At 41.3% G+C, this 23,769-nt stretch overlaps 1 protein-coding gene across 3 annotated transcripts in view; it reads right to left on the reverse strand.

Moving 5' to 3' along the window:
• myo1cb (myosin Ic, paralog b) overlaps window positions 1–23,769 on the reverse strand; it is a 103,760-nt gene that overhangs the window by 10,386 nt on the left and 69,605 nt on the right. For all 3 annotated transcript variants that reach the window (XM_060944217.1, XM_060944219.1, XM_060944218.1), the window contains exons 9-23: window positions 23,347–23,418; window positions 23,085–23,204; window positions 21,647–21,726; window positions 17,641–17,746; window positions 11,998–12,078; window positions 9,879–9,970; window positions 4,494–4,588; window positions 4,308–4,354; window positions 4,099–4,179; window positions 3,630–3,735; window positions 1,963–2,080; window positions 1,622–1,735; window positions 1,453–1,529; window positions 1,237–1,305; window positions 1,007–1,091 (exon numbers count right to left, since the gene is read on the reverse strand). In XM_060944217.1, coding sequence (XP_060800200.1) covers window positions 1,007–1,091; window positions 1,237–1,305; window positions 1,453–1,529; window positions 1,622–1,735; window positions 1,963–2,080; window positions 3,630–3,735; window positions 4,099–4,179; window positions 4,308–4,354; window positions 4,494–4,588; window positions 9,879–9,970; window positions 11,998–12,078; window positions 17,641–17,746; window positions 21,647–21,726; window positions 23,085–23,204; window positions 23,347–23,418 — 1,343 coding nt within the window. The remainder of the gene's footprint in view (window positions 1–1,006; window positions 1,092–1,236; window positions 1,306–1,452; window positions 1,530–1,621; window positions 1,736–1,962; window positions 2,081–3,629; window positions 3,736–4,098; window positions 4,180–4,307; window positions 4,355–4,493; window positions 4,589–9,878; window positions 9,971–11,997; window positions 12,079–17,640; window positions 17,747–21,646; window positions 21,727–23,084; window positions 23,205–23,346; window positions 23,419–23,769) is intronic.

Genomic DNA, 23,769 nt, shown 5'->3' on the forward strand with positions numbered 1-23,769 from the left:
ATAATGATAACAGGCACCATCTTGATTTGTGGATGTACATAACTATAAATGAATAAAAAATACTGCTTGGCAAATTGCTCTGAATCAAGAGTAATAAAACACTTTGTGACATGATGGTATTGTAAAAGGAGTAACTTCAGGGTGGTAACAATAACTGCGCTTTGTGTCAGGCTCTTGATTTTTGTCCTTTTTGTCCAGCACACCCTAGTAACTTTTATTCCCTAAAAATAATAATAAAAATATGATCCATTTTACACTAATTTATGTACATGAGACACAAAGTACCAGATAAATTCCCTAATATCAAATCAGCCACTTGCTATGACAGTGTTTTAGTGGTGCAAGATTACCCCCTTGAAGTTCCATGGCGTTTTTCCTTGTGTCCGAAGGGGTTATTAATCTTTGTCACAAGGTTCATTAGAACTGGTATAAATCTCTTTTTATGACTCATGCCGTCAGTCATTGCTTCACTTGTATGCAATGAATATCCATGTTTACAACACATTACTATTCTGACATCCCGCAATGCACACTACAAATGTAATTTCTTGTGATCACAAAAGCATATAGTCCCACAGCCCACTCCCTATTCTTAAAGTGGAAAGTAAGATCATGTGATAGGACCAGATAAAGAATAAAGGTCAGAGGGCATTTGTGAGACAGACACTGAGACTTTAGTTTGGCCTGGTGATACTTTAGACCATTCAAAATATATTCAGGCTACCTAAAACAGTACTGTATGAGCATAATACTAATTTAGGCCTGTGAAATTAATCATATTTTAAACATGTTCAAGATAAACGAAACATAATTGACTAGGATAATGGTATCTGCAGTTAAAGATAGAAAATTATATTAACTAGCTTTGTGACAATACAATTATTTTGTTCCTAAACTGCAGCTTCAAAAATAATTGTGATTATCTGATTGGTCTTATTAAGCAGTCCTAAGAGAACTAAAATAAATCACTGAGTAAGATCGGAGTAAGATACTGAAGCAGACAGACCTGCGGATGGTGTCAGCAGCTTGTCTTCTGCGACGTGCTCTCCTGCGGGCCAAAATTCCCCTCCACCAGGCCTGAATCAGGATGGCTGCAGAACAAGAACATTAAATTGGTCAATTTCCTTTTGGACAAGAGGAATAAAGTTACATAGACATTTAAAATGAAACCATTCTGTCTTCATGAATTTCTGTAAATAAGACATGATAAGAAGTCCTTCCTCTTTTAAGCCTTACCTGATCGCCTCATTTTACGGTATTTGGATTTCTGACAGTAGCCCCTCCAGTTTGCCTGAAGCTTGGTTGCTGTAAATGTACAGGTATTAATCATAAGCATGCTTTGCCATCATGCATAAGCACAGAACAATATCATGTCATATACAGAAAGTAGTCTAGTTGACATTATGCCATGGTTCGTCTGTATACTGATTCACCAACAAAAAAAGTTCTTACCAAGACTGTGTTTTCTGACTTCTAATGCATCTTCTGTTGCAAACAAGGTCTTTGGAAAACGGATGAAGATTTTGGTCCTAAAATTGACATGCGTAATCACATTTTTAATCAGTGTTGAAGAAAAACATGTGGAAACATCTGGAAAAGGGGCTTTTGGGGTATAACAAACCTGCCAAGTTTGTACTCCTCAGGTTTGTAACCCAGATACTTAACAAGTGTGGAAACGCCATCTACCAAGCGGCCGTCCCAGTTAGGCCAGGTGTCCGGACACAGCGACTTATACCTGTGGCAAAACAACACGTAATATGAATTATAGCACAAACATATCTGAATAAACCTGATCACAAAGCTGCGTTGGCCAATAGTTACACTAAAATCCCCCAGTGATGAAACACTGCACAGGAACAGAAAGTGCTGACACTATATTTACTGCATTTGTATGGAAACAAGGACTGCATTTCTCTCTGGCTTTAAACAAGTAGATAGAGACATCCAGGAAGACATGCTGACCTCTGGAGGAAGACCTCATAGCGGCGTCGGTAGGCAAAGCCCGCTCTCCTTACTCTCAAATTCTCCATCAGGCCCAGATACTTCACCTGATGTCTGATCAGAACGTCATCAAATCGGCCTACAAAGAGACACAACGTTCAAAAGATCACACTTTACTTCAAATCCAAAAATTCTTCATATAAAACACTGGGATGCCTCCGTTGCTAACAAGTGTGTCCTTTTTTTGTTGCAAATTTTGTATGGCTGAAATACATTTCAAATATGCTTCAAACAGGAAGGAAGCTACTGAAGGAAAACTATTCAGACATTAGACCTTGCTGTGACTTTGACCTTTTTTGGATCGTTTCCAAAATCAAATCAGTTCAGCTGCTGGTTACAATGATGATTCCATATAAATGCTACAAACATTCAACCACATGTTTTTGATATACTGCACTAAAAATAATCTCATCTAGTCATTTGGACAACCTAAACATAATGCCACCGCCACCACCACCTGGCAGAGGCATAAAAACAACTCAATATGTAAAGAGTAATAAACAACAGGGAAAATAATCAGACAGGGCGGTGTGATGCGGCTTGATGCAAAGCCAGGTTACTGTTAAGTGTTACGAGTTAAATGTTTTATTGCTCTTATACCACAATTTACCAACAACTACATTTTTTAAATTAATGAACATGTATCGACCGCATCTCTTTTCTCTCTCTCTCTCTCTCTCTCTCTCTCTCTCTCAAAATTAAGGGCTTGACCAGATAAGTGCCTTTCTAAGTTACTACAGAAACATATTACAGCAAGCACATTAGGGTAGTTCTTTGGTAACTGAATTACATTCACAGCAAAATGTGGTAACTTTTTTAGTTGCAGTACTCAAGATAATGGAATTAAATAAAACTTTCACACAGTATGGGGTATATTTTGACCCTAAAAAGCATAGAAAAATTGGCTATGTTTAACTCTGAACGCAAAATCTTTTATGAGGAAAGAAAAGTCAGTAACGGAATTACATCAGAGAAAACCTGAACTTTCATTTCTTAAAATTCAAATCAAGATTTCTCTGAAGCAACATTGCTATAATTGGGGTGATTTTTAAATCTGGTTTTCAGTACATTTTGCCTTGGATTCCATACTTTTGCAATATCACTGAGCTGACAAGTTGAGGCAATCTTAATAATTTCATAATTTTGGCTTCTCTGCTGAAGAATTGCCCATTAACAGAAATCTGATTTAAATTATAGAAAGCACTACCGTCAAAGTTTCTACACTATTATGGAAAGTTAATCAAAACCTTCCGACCAATCAGATTTGAGAACTGAACAGTGCTGTGGTATTAATTCAGTGTAATGACACTCAAAACAGTTGAGACAGAGAAATGGAGACAAAGGAGAAAAAAACCCAATGAATAATACAAAGTGTGAATGAACAGTGAACGGAAAACAATAGCATTATAACGAGTGGAAAGTAACTTTCCAGCACAGACAGAAGAAATGTTTTTCACTCCTTCTATTAAAACTTTCACCACATGGTTGTGCTGTTCATCACCAAACCACAGTACTGAAGCAGGATTGCAGAACTAATAAGACAATCATATCATCTGACCAAGAGAAACACGAACACACACACACACACACACACACACACACACACAAGTCTAAATCAGGGAACTCACCAGCCTGCTTGGCATCATTAGGTTTGATGCAGCGCACATATGACGGTTCCTTAGACATGAGGATTTCCATCAGCTTAGCCAGGCTGTTCTTAAACTGGGTAGCCGTCTAGGGACAGAAGAAACGAAATAGAAGAAAGAAAGAGGGAACGAGACGAGTGATGTATTAGAAGAACACACGTCCTAGTGTGCAGATTCAGCCAGGCGGTGACAGTGTGGGAGAGGATGGCCATCAACAATGCATACAAACAGCTTAGCCACATCATCATCAGCAGCCCACTCTCTCTCAGCCAATGGCCTACTGCAGAGTGGGCACACACACGCACACACAATGACAAGTGTGACCTAAGAGTCAGGGCATTCCTCACAGTGTGGGCACCAAGCAGAGATTCCCCTGTATATCACTCGATTTAGATCATGGTTCATCAGAATGAACGTTTTGATCGAAATAAGAAAAATTATTCGTTCTTACCGTTTCTGGCCGCTTCTTGTCCGTTAACTCTTCACGGTCAAAACACTGATTGAGGATCTTGTTTTCGGACATGCACATCACCTGCATCAAGCACAATCACAGACCCAGACATCAACAAATATTACAAAGTTAGATCAGCGAAAACGGAGCTGCAAAACAATGTTTGTGAATTGTCCTAGTCATACTTCTTCCCAGTCCCACACACTGACCTCTTTCAAATTTCTGAAGAGGAGATCATTGTTCTTGTCCAGAAAGCCTGGGAATGACAAAGAACACAAAGGGGTCAGTAAACATGTTGCTGAGCAGAGCCTGAGTATCAGCTCTAGACAGAACTCATGACTCGGGTATTAGAGTGTCCTCTAGTTCAGTGACCGTGTCTCTGTCCACTCCCTCACCGTTTACATTGTAGTTGACTTCTCCGGCATAATGCAGCAGCCTGAACTCATCTCTGCCCATCACTTTCCGGGTTTTTCCGTCAGCCAGCTTATGACTGAGGTAGAGAACAAAGCAGAGGCAGAAGGTGTTTATAACTTACTACAATCCAGAATACTGAAATAAAGACAATGATGTCAAAGGATACATATTTAAAGGAGGTTTATAATCTAATCTCTTTCTACTATATCTGTCGCATGTGTGTGTGTGAGATTTCCACTGACAAGGATCTCAACAATTCTAAAAGGAAATAATATGAAACCCATTTACTCAAACACATATATAATGGAAGACTAAAGGCAATAAATGAATATTTTTAGAGCATTTTCATGAACCATTCAGCTGCAGATAGAATATACAACCCCGATTCCAAAAAAGTTGGGACAAAGTACAAAATAGTAAATAAAAACGGAATGCAATAATTTACAAATCTCAAAAACTGATATTGTATTCACAATAGAACATAGACAACATATCAAATGTCGAAAGTGAGACATTTTGAAATTTCATGCCAAATATTGGCTCATTTGAAATTTCATGACAGCAACACATCTCAAAAAAGTTGGGACGGGGCAATAAGAGGCTGGAAAAGTTAAAGGTACAGAAAAGGAACAGCTGGAGGACCAAATTGCAACTCATTAGGTCAATTGGCAATAGGTCATTAACATGACTGGGTATAAAAAGAGCATCTTGGAGTGGCAGCGGCTCTCAGAAGTAAAGATGGGAAGAGGATCACCAATCCCCCTAATTCTGCGCCGACAAATAGTGGAGCAATATCAGAAAGGAGTTCGACAGTGTAAAATTGCAAAGAGTTTGAACATATCATCATCTACAGTGCATAATATCATCAAAAGATTCAGAGAATCTGGAAGAATCTCTGTGCGTAAGGGTCAAGGCCGGAAAACCATACTGGGTGCCCGTGATCTTCGGGCCCTTAGACGGCACTGCATCACATACAGGCATGCTTTTGTATTGGAAATCACAAAATGGGCTCAGGAATATTTCCAGAGAACATTATCTGTGAACACAATTCACCATGCCATCCGCCGTTGCCAGCTAAAACTCTATAGTTCAAAGAAGAAGCCATATCTAAACATGATCCAGAAGCACAGACGTCTTCTCTGGGCCAAGGCTCATTTAAAATGGACTGTGGCAAAGTGGAAAACTGTTCTGTGGTCAGACGAATCAAAATTTGAAGTTCTTTATGGAAATCAGGGACGCCGTGTCTTTCGGACTAAAGAGGAGAAGGACGACCCAAGTTGTTATCAAGCTCAGTTCAGAAGCCTGCATCTCTGATGGTATGGGGTTGCATTAGTGCGTGTGGCATGGGCAGCTTACACATCTGGAAAGACACCATCAATGCTGAAAGGTATATCCAGGTTCTAGAGCAACATGTGTTGCCATCCAGACGACGTCTCTTTCAGGGAAGACTTTGCATTTTCCAACATGACAATGCCAAACCACATAGTGCATCAATTACAGCATCATGGCTGCGTAGAAGAAGGGTCCGGGTACTGAACTGGCCAGCCTGCAGTCCAGATCTTTCACCCATAGAAAACATTTGGCGCATCATAAAACGGAAGATACGACAAAAAAGACCTAAGACAGTTGAGCAACTAGAATCCTACATTAGACAAGAATGGGTTAACATTCCTATCCCTAAACTTGAGCAACTTGTCTCCTCAGTCCCCAGACGTTTACAGACTGTTGTAAAGAGAAAAGGGGATGTCTCACAGTGGTAAACATGGCCTTGTCCCAACTTTTTTGGAATCGGGGTTGTAAACTATCAAGGGAAAAAGCCCAAGTACCCGGCATTACTTAACGTGTATTGCTTCAGTGTAGGAAAGTTAAATAAACCAACATGAAAAGCAACTTTGAGGAGATTTTCACTCTGATTCTTCCTATTGTTACAATGTAATGGTCTCGTCTCGTCTCGTCTCGTCTTCTTCCGCTTATCCAGGACCGGGTCGCGGAGGCAGCAGTCTAAGCATGGAAGCCCAAACTTCCCTTTCCCCAGACACCTCGGCCAGCTCCTCGGGAAGAACACCGAGGCGTTCCCAGGCCAGCCGAGAGACATAGTCCCTCCAGCGTGTCCTGGGTCTTCCCCGGGGCCTCCTCCCGGGGGGACATGCCTGGAACACCTCCCCAGGGAGGCGTCCAGGAGGCATCCGAAAAAGATGCCCGAGCCACCTCAGCTGGTTCCTCTCGATGTGGAGGAGCAGCGGCTCTACTCCGAGCTCCTCCTGAGTGACTGTGCTTCTCACCCTATCTCTAAGGGAGCGCCCAGCCACCCTGCGAAGGAAACTCATTTCGGCCGCTTGTATCCGCGATCTTGTTCTTTCTGTCATTACCCAAAGCTCATGACCATAGGTGAGAGTCGGAACGTAGATCGACCGGTAAATTGAGAGCTTCGCCTTTTGGCTCAGCTCCTTCTTCACCACGACGGACCGGTAAAGCGACCGCATCACTGCGGAGGCTGCACCGATCCGCCTGTCGATCTCACGCTCCATCCTTCCCTCACTCGTGAACAAGATCCCGAGATACTTAAACTCCTCCACTTGAGGCAGGACTTCTCCACCAACCTGGAGAGGGCAAGCCACCCTTTTCCGGTCGAGAACCATGGCCTCGGACTTGGAGGTGCTGATTCTCATCCCAGCCGCTTCACACTCGACTGCAAACCGCCCCAGTGCATGCTGAAGGTCCTGGTTTGAAGAAGCCAACAGGACAACATCATCCGCAAAAAGCAGAGATGAAATCCTGTGGTTCCCAAACAGGATTCCTTCCGGCCCCTGGCTGCGCCTAGAAATTCTGTCCATAAAAATTATGAACAGAACCGGTGACAAAGGGCAGCCCTGACGGAGTCCAACATGCACTGGGAACAGGTCTGACTTACTGCCGGCAATGCGAACCAGACTCCTGCTCCGTTCGTACAGGGACCGGACAGCCCTTAGCAAAGAGCCCCGAACCCCATACTCCCGAAGCACCCCCCACAGAATACCACGGGGGACACGGTCGAATGCCTTCTCCAGATCCACAAAGCACATGTGGACTGGTTGGGCAAACTCCCATGAACCCTCGAGCACCCTATGAAGGGTATAGAGCTGGTCCAGTGTTCCGCGACCAGGACGAAAACCGCATTGTTCCTCCTGGATCCGAGGTTCGACTATTGGTCGAATTCTCCTCTCCAGTACCCTGGAGTAAACTTTCCCTGGGAGGCTGAGAAGTGTGATTCCCCTATAATTGGAGCACACTCTCCGGTCCCCTTTCTTAAAAAGAGGGACCACCACCCCAGTCTGCCACTCCAGAGGCACTGTCCCCGACCGCCACGCGATGTTGCAGAGGCGTGTCAACCAAGACAGCCCCACAACATCCAGAGACTTGAGATACTCAGGGCGGATCTCATCCACCCCCGGTGCCTTGCCACCGAGGAGCTTGCAAACCACCTCAGTGACTTCGGCTTGGGTAATGGACGAGTCCACCTCTGAGTCATCAGCCTCAGTCTCCTCAGTGGAAGACATGACGGTGGGATTGAGGAGATCCTCAAAGTATTCCTTCCACCGCCCGACAATGTCCCCAGTCGAGGTCAACAGCTCCCCACCCGCACTGTAAACAGTGTTGGCAGAGTACTGCTTCCCCCTCCTGAGGCGCCGGACGGTTTGCCAGAATTTCTTCGAGGCCGACCGATAGTCCTTCTCCATGGCCTCCCCGAACTCCTCCCAGTTCCGAGTTTTTGCCTCCGCAACTGCCCGAGCTGCAGCACGCCTGGCCTGCCGATACCCGTCGGCTGCCTCAGGAGTCCCGGAGGTCAACATGGCCCGATAGGACTCCTTCTTCAGCTTGACGGCATCCCTTACTTCCGGTGTCCACCACCGGGTTCGGGGATTGCCGCCACGACAGGCACCGGAGACCTTGCGGCCACAGCTCCGAACAGCTGCGTCCACAATGGAGGTAGAGAACATGGTCCACTCAGACTCAATGTCCCCCGCCTCCCTCGGAAGCTGGGAAAAGCTCTCCCGGAGGTGGGAGTTAAAGACCTCCCCAACAGAGTGCTCGGCCAGACATTCCCAGCAGACCCTCACCATACGTTTGGGCCTGCCAGGTCTGTCCAGCTTCCTCCTCCGCCAGCGGATCCAACTCACCACCAGGTGGTGATCAGTTGACAACTCAGCCCCTCTCTTCACCCGAGTGTCCAAGACATAGGGTCGGAGATCAGATGACACGACTACAAAGTCGATCATCGACCTCCGACCTAAGGTGTCCTGGTGCCACGTGCACTTATGGACACCCCTATGCTCGAACATGGTGTTCGTTATGGACAAACTGTGACTAGCACAGAAGTCCAATAACAAAACACCACTCGGGTTCAGATCGGGGAGGCCGTTCCTCCCAACCACGCCCCTCCAGGTGTCACTGTCATCGCCCACGTGAGCATTGAAGTCCCCCAGTAGCACAATGGAGTCCCCAGTCTGAGCACCCCTCAGTACCTCTCCCAGGGACTCCAAGAAGGCCGGATATTCTATACTGCTATTTGGCCCGTAGGCACAAACAACAGCAAGAGCCCTCTCCCCAATCCGAAGGCGCAGAGAGGCGACCCTCTCGTTCACTGGGGTAAACTCCAACACATGGCGGCTGAGCTGGGGAGCTATAAGGAAGCCCACACCAGCCCGCCGCCGCTCACCACGGGCGACTCCAGAGAAGTGGAAAGTCCAGCCCCTCTCGAGGAGCTGGGTTCCAGAGCCCAAGCTGTGCGTGGAGGTGAGCCCGACTATCTCTAGCCGGTACCTCTCAACCTCCCGCACAAGCTCAGGCTCCTTCCCCCCCAGCGAAGTGACATTCCATGTCCCAACAGCCAGCCGCTGTGTCCGGGGATCAGGTCGTCGAGGCCCCTGCCTTCGACTGCCACCCAATCCACACTGCACCAAACCCCTACTGCTACCTCTGTGGGTGGTGAACCCACAGGAGGTCGGGCCCACGTCGCCTCTTCGGGCTGAGCCCGGCCGGGCCCCATGGGCAAAGGCCCGACCACCAAGCGCTCGCATACGAGCCCCAACCCCAGGCCTGGCTCCAGGGTGGGGCCCCGGCTGCGTCCTACCGGGCGACGTCACGGTCCTGGATTTTTTCTCCATAGGGTTTTTTTTTTGGTGAACAATGTAATGGTTGTAATTTTAAATGTGCATTAGTTAGTCATGTATCTGACATGTTTATTGACAAAATTTAGTAACTGTCTTTAGGCTCCAGATGTGTTTTTGTAAAGAGAATCACTCATACACTATAGATGAAATGAATAGAGATTAGATTAAAAACACTGGAGCATTCTGATGTGTATATTGTGATGAAGTGTGACTGACGTTAAGAAGTGGGCATGGCCGCCTAATGTGTCCTCCAGCTTCTCTAGGAACGTTAAGTCAGTGGCATCTCCTGGCCTCAGACATTCTTCATCCTACAGAGAGAGAGAGAGAGAGAGAGAGATTACAACATTTTACTGAGAGTGGAACTGTCCTGGCCTTCTAGGCCTTCAGAGAAGGCCCAAACGTCAGCATTTCAAATGTTGTATTTAATCTCTTTCATTCTTTAATTGCTTTCGTTCTTTCATAATTTCATTATAATTATTCTCTTCTAAGGGCGGCATGGTGGTGTAGTGGTTCGCACTGTCGCCTCACAGCAAGAAGGTCCTGGGTTTGAGCCCAGCGGCCGACCGGGGCCTTTCTGTGTGGGGTTTGCATGTTCTCCCTGTGTCTGTGTGGGTTTCCTCCGGGTGCTCCGGTTTTCCCCACAGTCCAAAGACATGCAAGTTAGGCTAATTGGTGGCTCTAGGTGAATGTGAGTGTGAATGGTTGTTTGTCTCTGTGTCAGCCCTGCGATGATCTGGCGACTTGTCCAGGGTGTACCCTGCCTCTTGCCCATAGTCAGCTGGGATAGGCTCCAGCGTGCCTACAACCCTGTAGAACAGGATAAGCGGCTACAGATAATGGATGGATGGATATTCTCTTCTAATTTGGCCTCATTTTCTATCAAATTTGCTTGAAAGGGTTACTGTCCTGAAAACATTAAAATCGAGTTATCCAATGAGATTTTTTTGTTTGTTGTCTCCAGGCTGAGAAGAGTTTAGAGCTGGCTCACTCATTGGTTAGGACTTCATTGCCGGGACAGAAGGATATGGCAGTGTATGTTTACCTAGGAAGTGACAGATGAATTAACCAATCAGATTTTGATTTATAGTGGGAGGGACCAAAAATTTATCGCTCTAGGCCTTCTCGAAGGCCAACGCTAGCTTAACCGCGAGTCTGCGACATCAGTTCAGCAGCCAGTGTAGCGTTCATCAGTAGTGTTAGCGAATGCTAATAAAGCGGTCAAGCCAGTGCTATCAGGAGCAAGTAGGACAGGCTAACGACCGAGAAACTAAGATTTCTGTCTCCAGACTCTTCTTCCACACACACTCGCCACAGTATTTTTCACTCACACTTAAGTATTCAGTTCCCTATATAATTTACTTAGTAACTTTTAAAAACAACATCGACAACTACACACAACGGTGTGACCTGGCAGCCTGCCGCTAATCCCTTGCAAAATTCTTTGCCCTGTTGCTTTTTTGGTGTGTCTGGCTAAGTTTTGGCTGAGCTGAAGTCCCAGCTCTAATAGTAACGGTTCGCCACTGATTTTATATGTATTAATCCAATAGACAGAAACACTCATTAGACAGAGAGCACACAGAATAAGATACACACTCAGTGACCTTGTTAGTTGGAACACCTGTACATAACTGGAGACTGGAAAAAATTCAGGTGATGTTTTTCTTATCTTCAACTACCCAGCTTTAGTGAGCCTGTGCCCACTGTGGCTTCAAGCTTCAATGTATTATGTATTCTGAGATGCTTTTCTGTTCACTATGGTTGTAAAGAGTGGTGATTTGAATTAATTGAACAGTCCTGTCAGCTCAGAATAGTCTGTCCATTCTCCTCTGACCTCTGTCTATAACAAGGCTTTTCATGTAGAACTGATGGTCACTGGATGGATGTTTTCTTTTGGTTTGTTTTTCACATAATTCTGTATAAACTCTACAGACTGTTTTGCATGAAAATCTGAGGAGATGAGCAATTTCTGAAATACTCAAACCAGCCCATCTGGTAGAAACAAAAACCCACATGCAAATTCAAAGTAACTGACATCACTTTTTCTCACCATTCTGAGGTTTCATGTGACTATTATTTGAAGATCTTGACCAGTATATGCTCGATTTTATGCATTGTGTTGTGGTCACAGGATTGGCTAATTGGAAAATTGCATGAATGAGCAGGAATACATGCGTTTAGGATAAAATACAGAGAGAGGGTGCTTTTGTGTCAGAGGGGGAGAAATCTAGCAAAGGTTACAAAAACTTAACCAGAAGTAAAAGTATAACTCTAAAAGAATTATTATGTTTAACTTGGACTACACAGCGATTACTGAATATTCAGAGAAAACCCTCACCAAGATAGAGATGATGCCTTTGAACTTCTCTTCCACAAGATCACAAATAATCTTGTTATTGAAATATTGCACAGGCTCCCACTGCAAACAGAAAAGAAAAACATCTCAGAAGAGGACTGCATCTGCAACAAATGACATTTAATCACTCTTTTCCATGTTGGTCACACAGTTATGAAAGCAAATATCTGCAGAATGACAGGAATTCAAAAGCGGCCCACTCTGGGTATGTGGTCACAAGGAGGCTTTCTTTAATAGTGATGATTTTATGATGCTGTGCGAGGTCAACACTATCAGAGTACAGAAATGACACAGAACACATGCTTCATCACACAGCAGCTCAAAAATGTACCCTTTTAAAATAAGCATATTAATAATCAGAGGAACCCTTTTCCCCATGACTTTGAGCACAGTAGACTAGTGCAGAAGTGTAAGATGAGTGTGTACACGTGTGTGTGTGTGTGTGTGTGTAGGGATATGAGGGGCCATACAAGACATTATCCATACTGGCCCTTTTACATACATATATACTCGCTCTCTCACATACATACATTCTCACTCTCACATGCATATATTGTTATTTGCACATACATACATTCTCACTCTCACATACATACATTCTCACTCTCACATACATACATATATACTCGCTCTCACATACATACATTCTCACTCTCACATACATACATTCTCACTCTCACATACATACATATATACTCGCTCTCACATACATACATTCTCACTCTCACATACATACATATATACTCGCTCTCACATACATACATTCTCACTCTCACATGCATACATTGTCCTCTCACATGCATATATTCTCCTCTCACATACATACATTCTCACTCTCACATACATACATTCTCACTCTCACATACATACATATATACTCGCTCTCACATACATACATTCTCACTCTCACATACATACATTCTCACTCTCACATACATACATATATACTCGCTCTCACATACATACATTCTCACTCTCACATACATACATTCTCACTCTCACATACATACATACATACATACATACATTCTCACTCTCACATACATACATTCTCACTCTCACATACATACATATATACTTGCTCTCACATACATACATTCTCACTCTCACATGCATACATTGTCCTCTCACATGCATATAGTCTCCTCTCACATACATACATTCTCACTCTCACATACATACATTCTCACTCTCACATACATATATACTTGCTCTCACATACATACATTCTCACTCTCACATACATACATTCTCACTCTCACATACATACATATATACTCGCTCTCACATACATACATTCTCACTCTCACATGCATACATTGTCCTCTCACATGCATATATTCTCCTCTCACATACATACATTCTCACTCTCACATACATACATTCTCACTCTCACATACATACATATATACTCGCTCTCACATACATACATTCTCACTCTCACATGCATACATTGTCCTCTCACATGCATATATTCTCCTCTCACATACATACATTCTCACTCTCACATACATACATTCTCACTCTCACATACATACATATATACTCGCTCTCACATACATACATTCTCACTCTCACATACATACATACATACATACATACATACATACATACATACATACATACATACATACATACATACATTCCCACTCTCACATACATACATATATACTCGCTCTCACATACATACATTCTCACTCTCACATGCATACATTGTCCTCTCACATACATATATTCTCCTCTCACATACATACATTCTCCTCTCACATACATACATTCTCCTCTCACATACATATATTCTCCTCTCACATACATACATTCTCCTCTCACATACATACATTCTCCTCTCACATAGGCATATTCTCCTGTCACATACGTACATATAAAATTACATAATTATATCAAGGGTTTGGAGCCAGAGGGGCGTAAGTCACATTTGACCAACTTTACAGGAGAGCCAAAACAAAATTTTGACCACCCTTTAATCAACAAAATTTATTTACCTTTAACCACAACATTATAGCCATAAACATACTTAAATGAGGTAGTCATTAAATAAAAATATGATATTAACATATTGAACATATTCAAAAATCTTGTAAAATCTTAAAAATATGGCAAAAAAGATAGGATACGCCTTTTGGGCACCAAACATTTCTAATGTTTTGAAAGGAAAATAAGCGTATCTGCTCATCCTTGGTTAAAAACAATGTGATTAACAAGTAATTATTTTTTTTTTCATTTTATTTCAAATACTGTATACAACAAACACATTCTGATGTGTTGGTCTCTCCACTTCTCTATTTAGTTTAATTGCAATGTAGCCTGGCCATTTCCTTCCTATACAAGTACACAATTCAATTCTCATCCCCCTTTTCGCATCCCTTTGCTCCATTCTCATTTATGACTTCACATTTATGTCTTTCATTTCAAACACTTGAACAGTTTAACATCTACTGTACTTTCAAGCAGTTCAATTTCAGTTATCTTGTTCAGTTATCTTGTTGTTATTACTTCACTTAAGCTAGGCCTTCTAAGCCTATCTAAGCCATAGGTGTAAATGGGACATACGCCCTTTTGGCTCCAACACCGATGCCCACTTCTGAGTAAGGTCTTTGTTGTTTTGTTGTTTTATTCAATATAGGTTGATTTCTGATGTGTCTTTTCGGTACAGTTAGATAGAGCTCATCAAGACCTTTCATTTGATATATAGAACTCATTTTCGCCAAAAATGCCACTTACTTCCCTCTGGCTCCAAGCCCTCGATATATAGGCCTATATAATTTTAGGGAACCCTATTGTTGGTTTGGCTTGAATTTTTGTACTTGATAGGCCTAATAACTATAAATAAAAATAAAATGTAAATAGGCTATATTTTGACTAAATTACTATTATTGAAAAAAATCTAAAGATTTTCACCAGAGATCATAACAGGAGGACAGAAAAGGGACAGCGAGATAGTGTAGCCTAGAGGGAGATGACAGGGAGAAAGAGATAGTGTAGGGTCGGGAAATGTCCCAGGCCAGACTCCAACCTGGAGTCAGTCACCCTCTATTATTGTTGTTGTCTAGAAAGAGGTGCCGCATCGTTGTATTACAAAAAGTCATGCCAGTCCTCTGTTTATTAACCTGGCCTAAATTGGCCTACAATGCTACCTTAGAAACTGTTCCAACAACTTATCTGAAGGCTATAGCTATGCTGCTTTATGATGTTCTCATTTGATTAGGCAAAACACACAGTGAGGCTGGTATTAAAATAGCCTAGCTTAACCGATAATTAGCATGCTTACCATACTGTACATTAGTGTACAATGTGAAACTTATTGACATGGACTTCCCTGTTCAGAATAGCTGTGCAACACTACAATACAGAGAGAGATAAAGAGGCGCTTTGCCTGAAAGAAATGAAGGAAAGGGAAAAGGAGGGAGGAGAAATAGGGATACAGCAATACAGCTGACTTTAGACTGAGATTAAAAGCTGCTCAGTCTCCAATGCAGACAGGTGGACTGTCTTCAAAATAAGCAGAAATGCAAATGCCTAGTGATAAACAATACAAAGGAACATGGGGTGAGGCACCACTGTAAATGTGCAAGGCTTGGCTTTAGACTTTGGCATCAGTCAGTCCAGTTGAGGAGAATGTATGCAGAATCTACGTAGAGGACAATAGATGTAGATGAGAGGAGAATATACGTATGTAAGAGGAGAATATATGTATGTGACAGGAGAATGTGTGTATGTGGGAGGAGAATGTATGCATGTGAAAGGAGAATATACGTATGTGAGAGGAGAATATATGTATGTGAGAGGAGAATATATGTATGTGAGAGGAGAATATACGTATGTGAGAGGAGAATGTATGCATGTGAAAGGAGAATATATGTATATGAGAGGAGAATGTACGTATGTGACAGGAGAATATATGTATGTGAGAGGAGAATATACATATGTGAGAGTGAGAATACAACCCCGATTCCAAAAAAGTTGGGATAAAGTACAAATTGTAAATAAAAACGGAATGCAATAATATGCAAATCTCAAAAACTGATATTGTATTCCCAATAGAACATAGACAACATATCAAATGTCGAAAGTGAGACATTTTGAAATTTCGTGCCAAATATTGGCTCATTTGAAATTTCATGACAGCAACACATCTCAAAAAAGTTGGGACAGGGGCAATAAGAGGCTGGAAAAGTTAAAGGTACAAAAAAGGAACAGCTGGAGGACCAAATTGCAACTCATTGGGTCAATTGGCAATAGGTCATTAACATGACTGGGTATAAAAAGAGCATCTTGGAGTGGCAGCGGCTCTCAGAAGTAAAGATGGGAAGAGGATCACCAATCCCCCAATTCAGAAAGGAGTTCGACAGTGTAAAATTGCAAAGAGTTTGAACATATCATCATCTACAGTGCATAATATCATCAAAAGATTCAGAGAATCTGGAAGAATCTCTGTGCGTAAGGGTCAAGGCCGGAAAACCATACTGGGTGCCCGTGATCTTCGGGCCCTTAGACGGCACTGCATCACATACAGGCATGCTTCTGTATTGGAAATCACAAAATGGGCTCAGGAATATTTCCAGAGAACATTATCTGTGAACACAATTCACCGTGCCATCTGCCGTTGCCAGCTAAAACTCTATAGTTCAAAGAAGAAGCCGTATTTAAACATGATCCAGAAGCGCAGATGTCTTCTCTGGGCCAAGGCTCATTTAAAATGGACTGTGGCAAAGTGGAAAACTGTTCTGTGGTCAGACGAATCAAAATTTGAAGTTCTTTATGGAAATCAGGGACGCCGTGTCATTCGGACTAAAGAGGAGAAGGACGACCCAAGTTGTTATCAGCGCTCAGTTCAGAAGCCTGCATCTCTGATGGTATGGGGCTGCATTAGTGCGTGTGGCATGGGCAGCTTACACATCTGGAAAGACACCATCAATGCTGAAGGGTATATCCAGGTTCTAGAGCAACATATGCTCCCATCCAGACGACGTCTCTTTCAGGGAAGACCTTGCATTTTCCAACATGACAATGCCAAACCGCATACTGCATCAATTACAGCATCATGGCTGTGTAGAAGAAGGGTCCGGGTACTGAACTGGCCAGCCTGCAGTCCAGATCTTTCACCCATAGAAAACATTTGGCGCATCATAAAACGGAAGATACGACAAAAAAGACCTAAGACAGTTGAGCAACTAGAATCCTACATTAGACAAGAATGGGTTAACCTTCCTATCCCTAAACTTGAGCAACTTGTCTCCTCAGTCCCCAGACGTTTACAGACTGTTGTAAAGAGAAAAGGGGATGTCTCACAGTGGTAAACATGGCCTTGTCCCAACTTTTTTGAGATGTGTTGTTGTCATGAAATTTAAAATCACCTAATTTTTCTCTTTAAATGATACATTTTCTCAGTTTAAACATTTGATATGTCATCTATGTTCTATTCTGAATAAAATATGGAATTTTGAAACTTCCACATCATTGCATTCTGCTTTTATTTACAATTTGTATTTTGTCCCAACTTTTTTGGAATCGGGGTTGTATATGCATGTGAGAGGAGAATGTATGCATGTGAGAGGGTCAGAATAGATAAAGTCTTATGCGGCCCCTCATAGAGGGAGGTCCTACCGTGATTCCCTCGGCTTCATACTCCTCTTGTTCTGATTTCAGGGTCAGCTCGATGAAGAGTTGCTGCAGCTTCTCGTTGCAGTAGTTGATGCAGAACTGCTCAAAACTTCGCAAAAAGAGAAGAGATTTATCATGTGACTGCCTCAGCTGCTTGATAACAGTGTTACGGCTTTTTTTTTTTAAATGTAGATGAATATTTTAATTCAAATATTAAACTACATACAGGAATATTATGTACTGGATTGTGACAGCAGCCAGTATTTTTTGGAAAAACAACAACAACAACAACCTACAGATTCCCAGAAAGAAAGTGTTTTTCCCCCTGGAAATTTTATTTTAAATAGAATATCACAAATAGACACGATGTTATATCGGAACTTTTATTAAAATATTCAGGAGAATGAATTTAAGTATGGTGAAAATGTAAAAAAAAAATGACTGTTGACCATATTTTATTCTTTTTTTTTAAGTGGAAGCTGAAAAGCTCCTTGGAGTTTCTAAATTATCAATGAATATGTGACACGCAAGTGTTACTGCATCATAAAATATGAACTGTAATAACCTATCATATTGATTTATGCAAATGCAGGCCATTACACACAATTTGCATGTTCATAGCATATTCATGGGTTTCTTGTACGTCATCTTTTTCTGTTATCTAATAATTTTCTTTTCTGAATTTCAGCAATTCATCAATCAATACAACCAATGATGAAGGATAAACTTATTAAGTGACTAATAGCGAAACTTCAGCCTGCTAAACTATCGTTATTAATACTTACAGTGGGGCAAAAAAGAATTTAGTCAGCCACCAATTGTGCAAGTTCTCCCACTTAAAAAGATGAGAGAGGCCTGTAATTTTCATCATAGGTACACTTCAACTATGAGAGACAGAATGGGGGGAAAGAATCCAGGAAATCACATTGTAGGATTTTTAATGAATTAATTGGTAAATTCCTCGGTAAAATAAGTATTTGGTCACCTACAAACAAGCAAGATTTCTGGCTCTCACAGACCTGTAACAACTTCTTTAAGCGGCTCCTCTGTCCTCCACTCGTTACCTGTATTAATGGCACCTGTTTGAACTCGTTATCAGTATAAAAGACACCTGTCCACAACCTCAAACAGTCACACTCCAAACTCCACTATGGCCAAGACCAAAGAGCTGTCAAAGGACACCAGAAACAAAATTGTAGACCTGCACCAGGCTGGGAAGACTGAATCTGTAAGAGGTAAGCAGCTTGGTGTGAAGAAATCAACTGTGGGAGCAATTATTAGAAAATGGAAGACATACAAGACCACTGATAATCTCCCTCGATCTGGGGCTGCATGCAAGATCTCACCCCGTGGGGTCAAAATGATCACAAGAACAGTGAGTAAAAATCCCAGAACCACACGGGGGGACGTAGTGAATGACCTGCAGAGAGCTGGGACCAAAGTAACAAAGGCTACCATCAGTAACATACTACGCCGCCAGGGACTCAAATCCTGCAGTGCCAGACGTGTCCCCCTGCTTAAGCCAGTACATGTCCAGGCCCGTCTGAAGTTTGCTAGAGAGCATTTGGATGATCCAGAAGAGGATTGGGAGAATGTCATATGGTCAGATGAAACCAAAATAGAACTTTTTGGTAAAAACTCAACTTGTCATGTTTGGAGGAGAAAGAATGCTGAGTTGCATCCAAAGAACACCATACCTACTGTGAAGCATGGGGGTGGAAACATCATGCTTTGGGGCTGTTTTTCTGCAAAGGGACCAGGACGACTGATCCGTGTAAAGGAAAGAATGAATGGGGCCATGTATCATGAGATTTTGAGTGAAAACCTCTTTCCATCAGCAAGGGCATTGAAGATGAAACGTGGCTGGGTCTTTCAGCATGACAATGATCCGAAACACACCGCCCGGGCAACGAAGGAGTGGCTTCGTAAGAAGCATTTCAAGGTCCTGGAGTGGCCTAGCCAGTCTCCAGATCTCAACCCCATAGAAAATCTTTGGAGGGAGTTGAAAGTCTGTGTTGCCCAGCGACAGCCCCAAAACATCACTGCTCTAGAGGAGATCTGCATGGGGGAATGGGCCAAAATACCAGCAACAGTGTGTGAAAACCTTGTGAAGACTTACAGGAAAGGTTTGACCTCTGTCATTGCCAACAAAGGGTATATAACAAAGTATTGAGATAAACTTTTGTTACTGACCAAATACTTATTTTCCACCATAATTTGCAAATAAATTCTTTAAAAATCAGACAATGTGATTTTCTGGATTTTTTTTCTCATTCTGTCTCTCATAGTTGAAGTGTACCTATGATGAAAATTACAGGCCTCTCTCATCTTTTTAAGTGGGAGAACTTGCACAATTGGTGACTGACTAAATACTTTTTTGCCCCACTGTAGCCATTCTTTCTAGCTTTCAAAAGTACAACCTGACAAATTCAGTCCCATTATGCGCTTTAACATGAGGGAATTACTGTAATATAATGCTTGATAGAACCCAGGAGGAACCAGGAAACCAGCATCACATTATAGCAATGTTATTCTTGTTTACCATTTCTTGCAAATGAAGGACAAACAGTTTGCTATGTGAGGCAAAGTATTCTGTCTACTCATCTATCTGCTAGTGCAAGAGCTTCTCATGTCATGTACTTAATTATATAATAATGAATTCTAATTCTATTGTTCATACACCCTTATCAAAAAGAAATATACTTCAAGTTCATTTTATTAAATATACTTAAATAAAGTTAAAGTATATTTCCTTAAGTATACTTTGTGTACCAAGTATACTGATATAAATGTACTTACAGTATACTTGTAAGTAAACTAATCTAATACTTCTTGGGACTAAATTGGCCCACTTTTAGTTTATAAAAAGTATACTTTAAGTCTAAGAGAAGTAAACTTTGAGTATACAACTAGTATTTTTTTATTTTGTACTGCAAGTATACCACAAGTAAACTTATATACTAATAGTTTACTAGTTCTATACTTGTAGTCCACGCTTTAGTTTACAAAAGCATACTTCATAGTAGTGGAAATATGAGTTTACTTGTTTTATACTTCTAGTCCACGTTTTAGTTTACTAAAGTATACTTTGTAGTATACTGGAAATATACTTTTGGTTTACTCGTTACACACTTCTAGTCCATTTTTTAGTTTATAAAAGTATACTTAATACCATATTGGTAATATGCTATTAATTACTGGTTATATACATCTTGTCCAATTTTTAGTTTTGAAGTATACTGCAATTACCCTTCTAGGTATACTATTAGTTTTCTAGCCCTAACTCTTACCTCATGCACACTACCAGTAGACAACTTAAATGTTTTGTACCTTAAGTTACAATGAAATTATAAAGGTAAGAATTCACAAAATAAAAACAGATACTCAGGATTAAGAACATATTCATTTTCTTTAAAAATCAAAATTTAAAGCAACATTGTATTAAATGCCAAAGTATAAAAACATGGCAATGACAACTGAAATTGACATCCAAGCGCTAAAGAAAAAGAAATAAATAAAAAAAATTAATCATCCCACTCAGGAGAAATAAAAAAAAAAGATAATAATAATAATAATAATAATAATAATAATAATAATAATAAAAACTTATATGGAACCACAGACATACTTAAGAGTCAGCAATGTTGAAGCACAACTACAGGGCAAGTACACTTAAACATAAGGCACAAATATTTTAATAATTTATTACACTTTTGTTAAGTATATCTTGATCAAAAGTTTAAGTATAAAGCTTAATATACTTAGACTTTTCTGTATACTTTTCAGTATAAGCCAAGTATACTTATGTATAACTTTATTAAGTATATCTCTGATAAGTAAATAAAAAGTAAACTGAAAGCATACTCTCTTATTTTTAGTTTAAAATAAGTATACTAGAAGCACACTTGAATAAATTTTTTTGTAAGGGCAGTCAAAAAAAATTAACAAACTATGATTACTTAAATGAGACATCAAAAGTTTACTGTGTCTAAATCCTCAGTACACACACCTGTTGTTCTGGAAGACCTCAAACCCATAGATATCCAACAGGCCAATGACAGATGTACTCTTACTGCTGAAGAAGTCCTCCTGAAAAAAAAACCCCAACAACAATCACAGTAAACACAGTGGGAAGGTGGATGGAACACGTACTGCAAAATGAAAAATAACAGTCAAACAGGAAGCAGGTAACAACTGTTAGAGTATACTAGTTCAGGGATGTTCAACTCAAATTTTTTGATTACATAAAATTCCACTGTTACATAAGTCCAGATAAGCAACCATCATGACTCAATGGTGACAACATTGACATCCATCCATTATCTGTAGCCGCTTATCCTGTTCTACAGGGTCACAGACAAGCCGGAGCCTATCCCAGCTGACTATGGGCGAGAGGCGGGGTACACCCTGGACAAGTCGCCAGGTTATCGCAGGGCTGACACAGAGACAAACAACCATTCACACCTACAGTTAATTTAGAGCCACCAATTAGCCTAACCTGCATGTCTTTGGACTGTGGGGGAAACCGGAGGACCCGGTGGAAACCCACGCAGACACGGGGAGAACATGCAAACTCCACACAGAAAGGCCCTCGCCAGCCGTTGGGCTCGAACCCGGACCTTCTTGCTGTGAGGTGACAGTGCTAACTACTACACCACCGTGCCGCCAACAACACTGACATATAATCCTTAATCATTAGTGATTAATTTCTAGATATCCTAAGCAGAGAATAAACACTGTATGACAAAACAGGACTTTTGTCCATTTGTCTTTAAACATTATGTTTCTGTCATCATCATCTTTTTTTTTAAACGTCATATTTAAAATATTCATATTCAAGTGGGGAAAAAAAAACACTTCGAAAACATCCCTTTCTGATCTCTCTATCTAGTCTCTAGTCTGATAAACTAGGAAATTCATGGCCTAATGGTTAGGGAAGCAGCTTTGGGACCAAAAGGTTGCTGGCTTGATTCCCTGAACCAGCAGAAATGGGTGAAGCACCCTTGAGCAAAGCACCTAACCTCCAACTACTCCCCAGGCTGCTCTGGATAAGAGTGTCTGCTAAATGCCATTAATGTAATGTAATGTCTTCAGCTAAATAATTCATATAAATGCACATGACTGGATAAACTGCAACAGAGGATCTGCTACAGAAGCTGTGGTGGTTCATGTTTAGAAAAGTGGAATTGTTGTGCGACATCTATTTTTTTCCCCGAGACACTGATCACCTTTGCTACAGTATATTTTCAAGTGCATGATTTGGTCCAGTGTAATACTTTGTCCACATCTGAACTGCCACCCATCAGTAGAAACCCCTACTCTATTCAGTAAACTTTTGTCATTTTGACGATACGTCACTGGAGGGAGACAAACACCATCACTTCTACTGTTGCTTGAGGAACAAGTATTATTTACACTGATACACAGATTATATACAGTAAGTCTACCTTAAAGGCCAGAGAGGTGTTGATTTTGTTCACGAGCCAGGTGAAGGTGCGTCCATAAATGGCTTTAGATAAAGCGTCTCGTGCTGAGGAAGCCTGCTCCTGATTCAACGGACTCATCAGCTGTAACAGAGACATATAAAGAAAAATGCCAGGCTTGGAATACACAATCAACACGTTTTTCATTAAACTAGCTTGCTCTAGAGTAAAATCTGAGTCATATAGTAGTACAGTAGTGTAGTGATAAGTTATAAGTATCATATACCTCTTCTCCTTTCGCAGTAATCTTCTTATGTGTCAGAGCATCTTTGAGAACGCCGCTATCCACACCTAATAACTGCAACATCAGAGTAAAAGAAAATGCTGTGGAAGCATTGAAATGCACCATTTTCCCTTTACACACCATATCTTTATATGCTGTTTAATTCAGGACAAAACACTCCTGGTTGTTCTGGTGTCTATAGGTTAAATTCGAAAAGGGTTTGCATTGTTATATAGTGTAACAGCAATATTTGATATTAAAATATGATGCAAAAGGATGTGGTGGCTTAGAAGAAGTAGGCGTTAGACTTTGCCCTACCCAGTATATATTTATATACATATGTCATGCAATAAAGAAGAACTAGATAGTGGATGGGAATTGGGGACAATTGAGAGAAAATCTGGGAGATTTTACATATAAAATAAA

Source organism: Neoarius graeffei, chromosome 17 (assembly GCF_027579695.1).
Source record: "Neoarius graeffei isolate fNeoGra1 chromosome 17, fNeoGra1.pri, whole genome shotgun sequence".
NCBI lineage: Eukaryota > Metazoa > Chordata > Actinopteri > Siluriformes > Ariidae > Neoarius > Neoarius graeffei.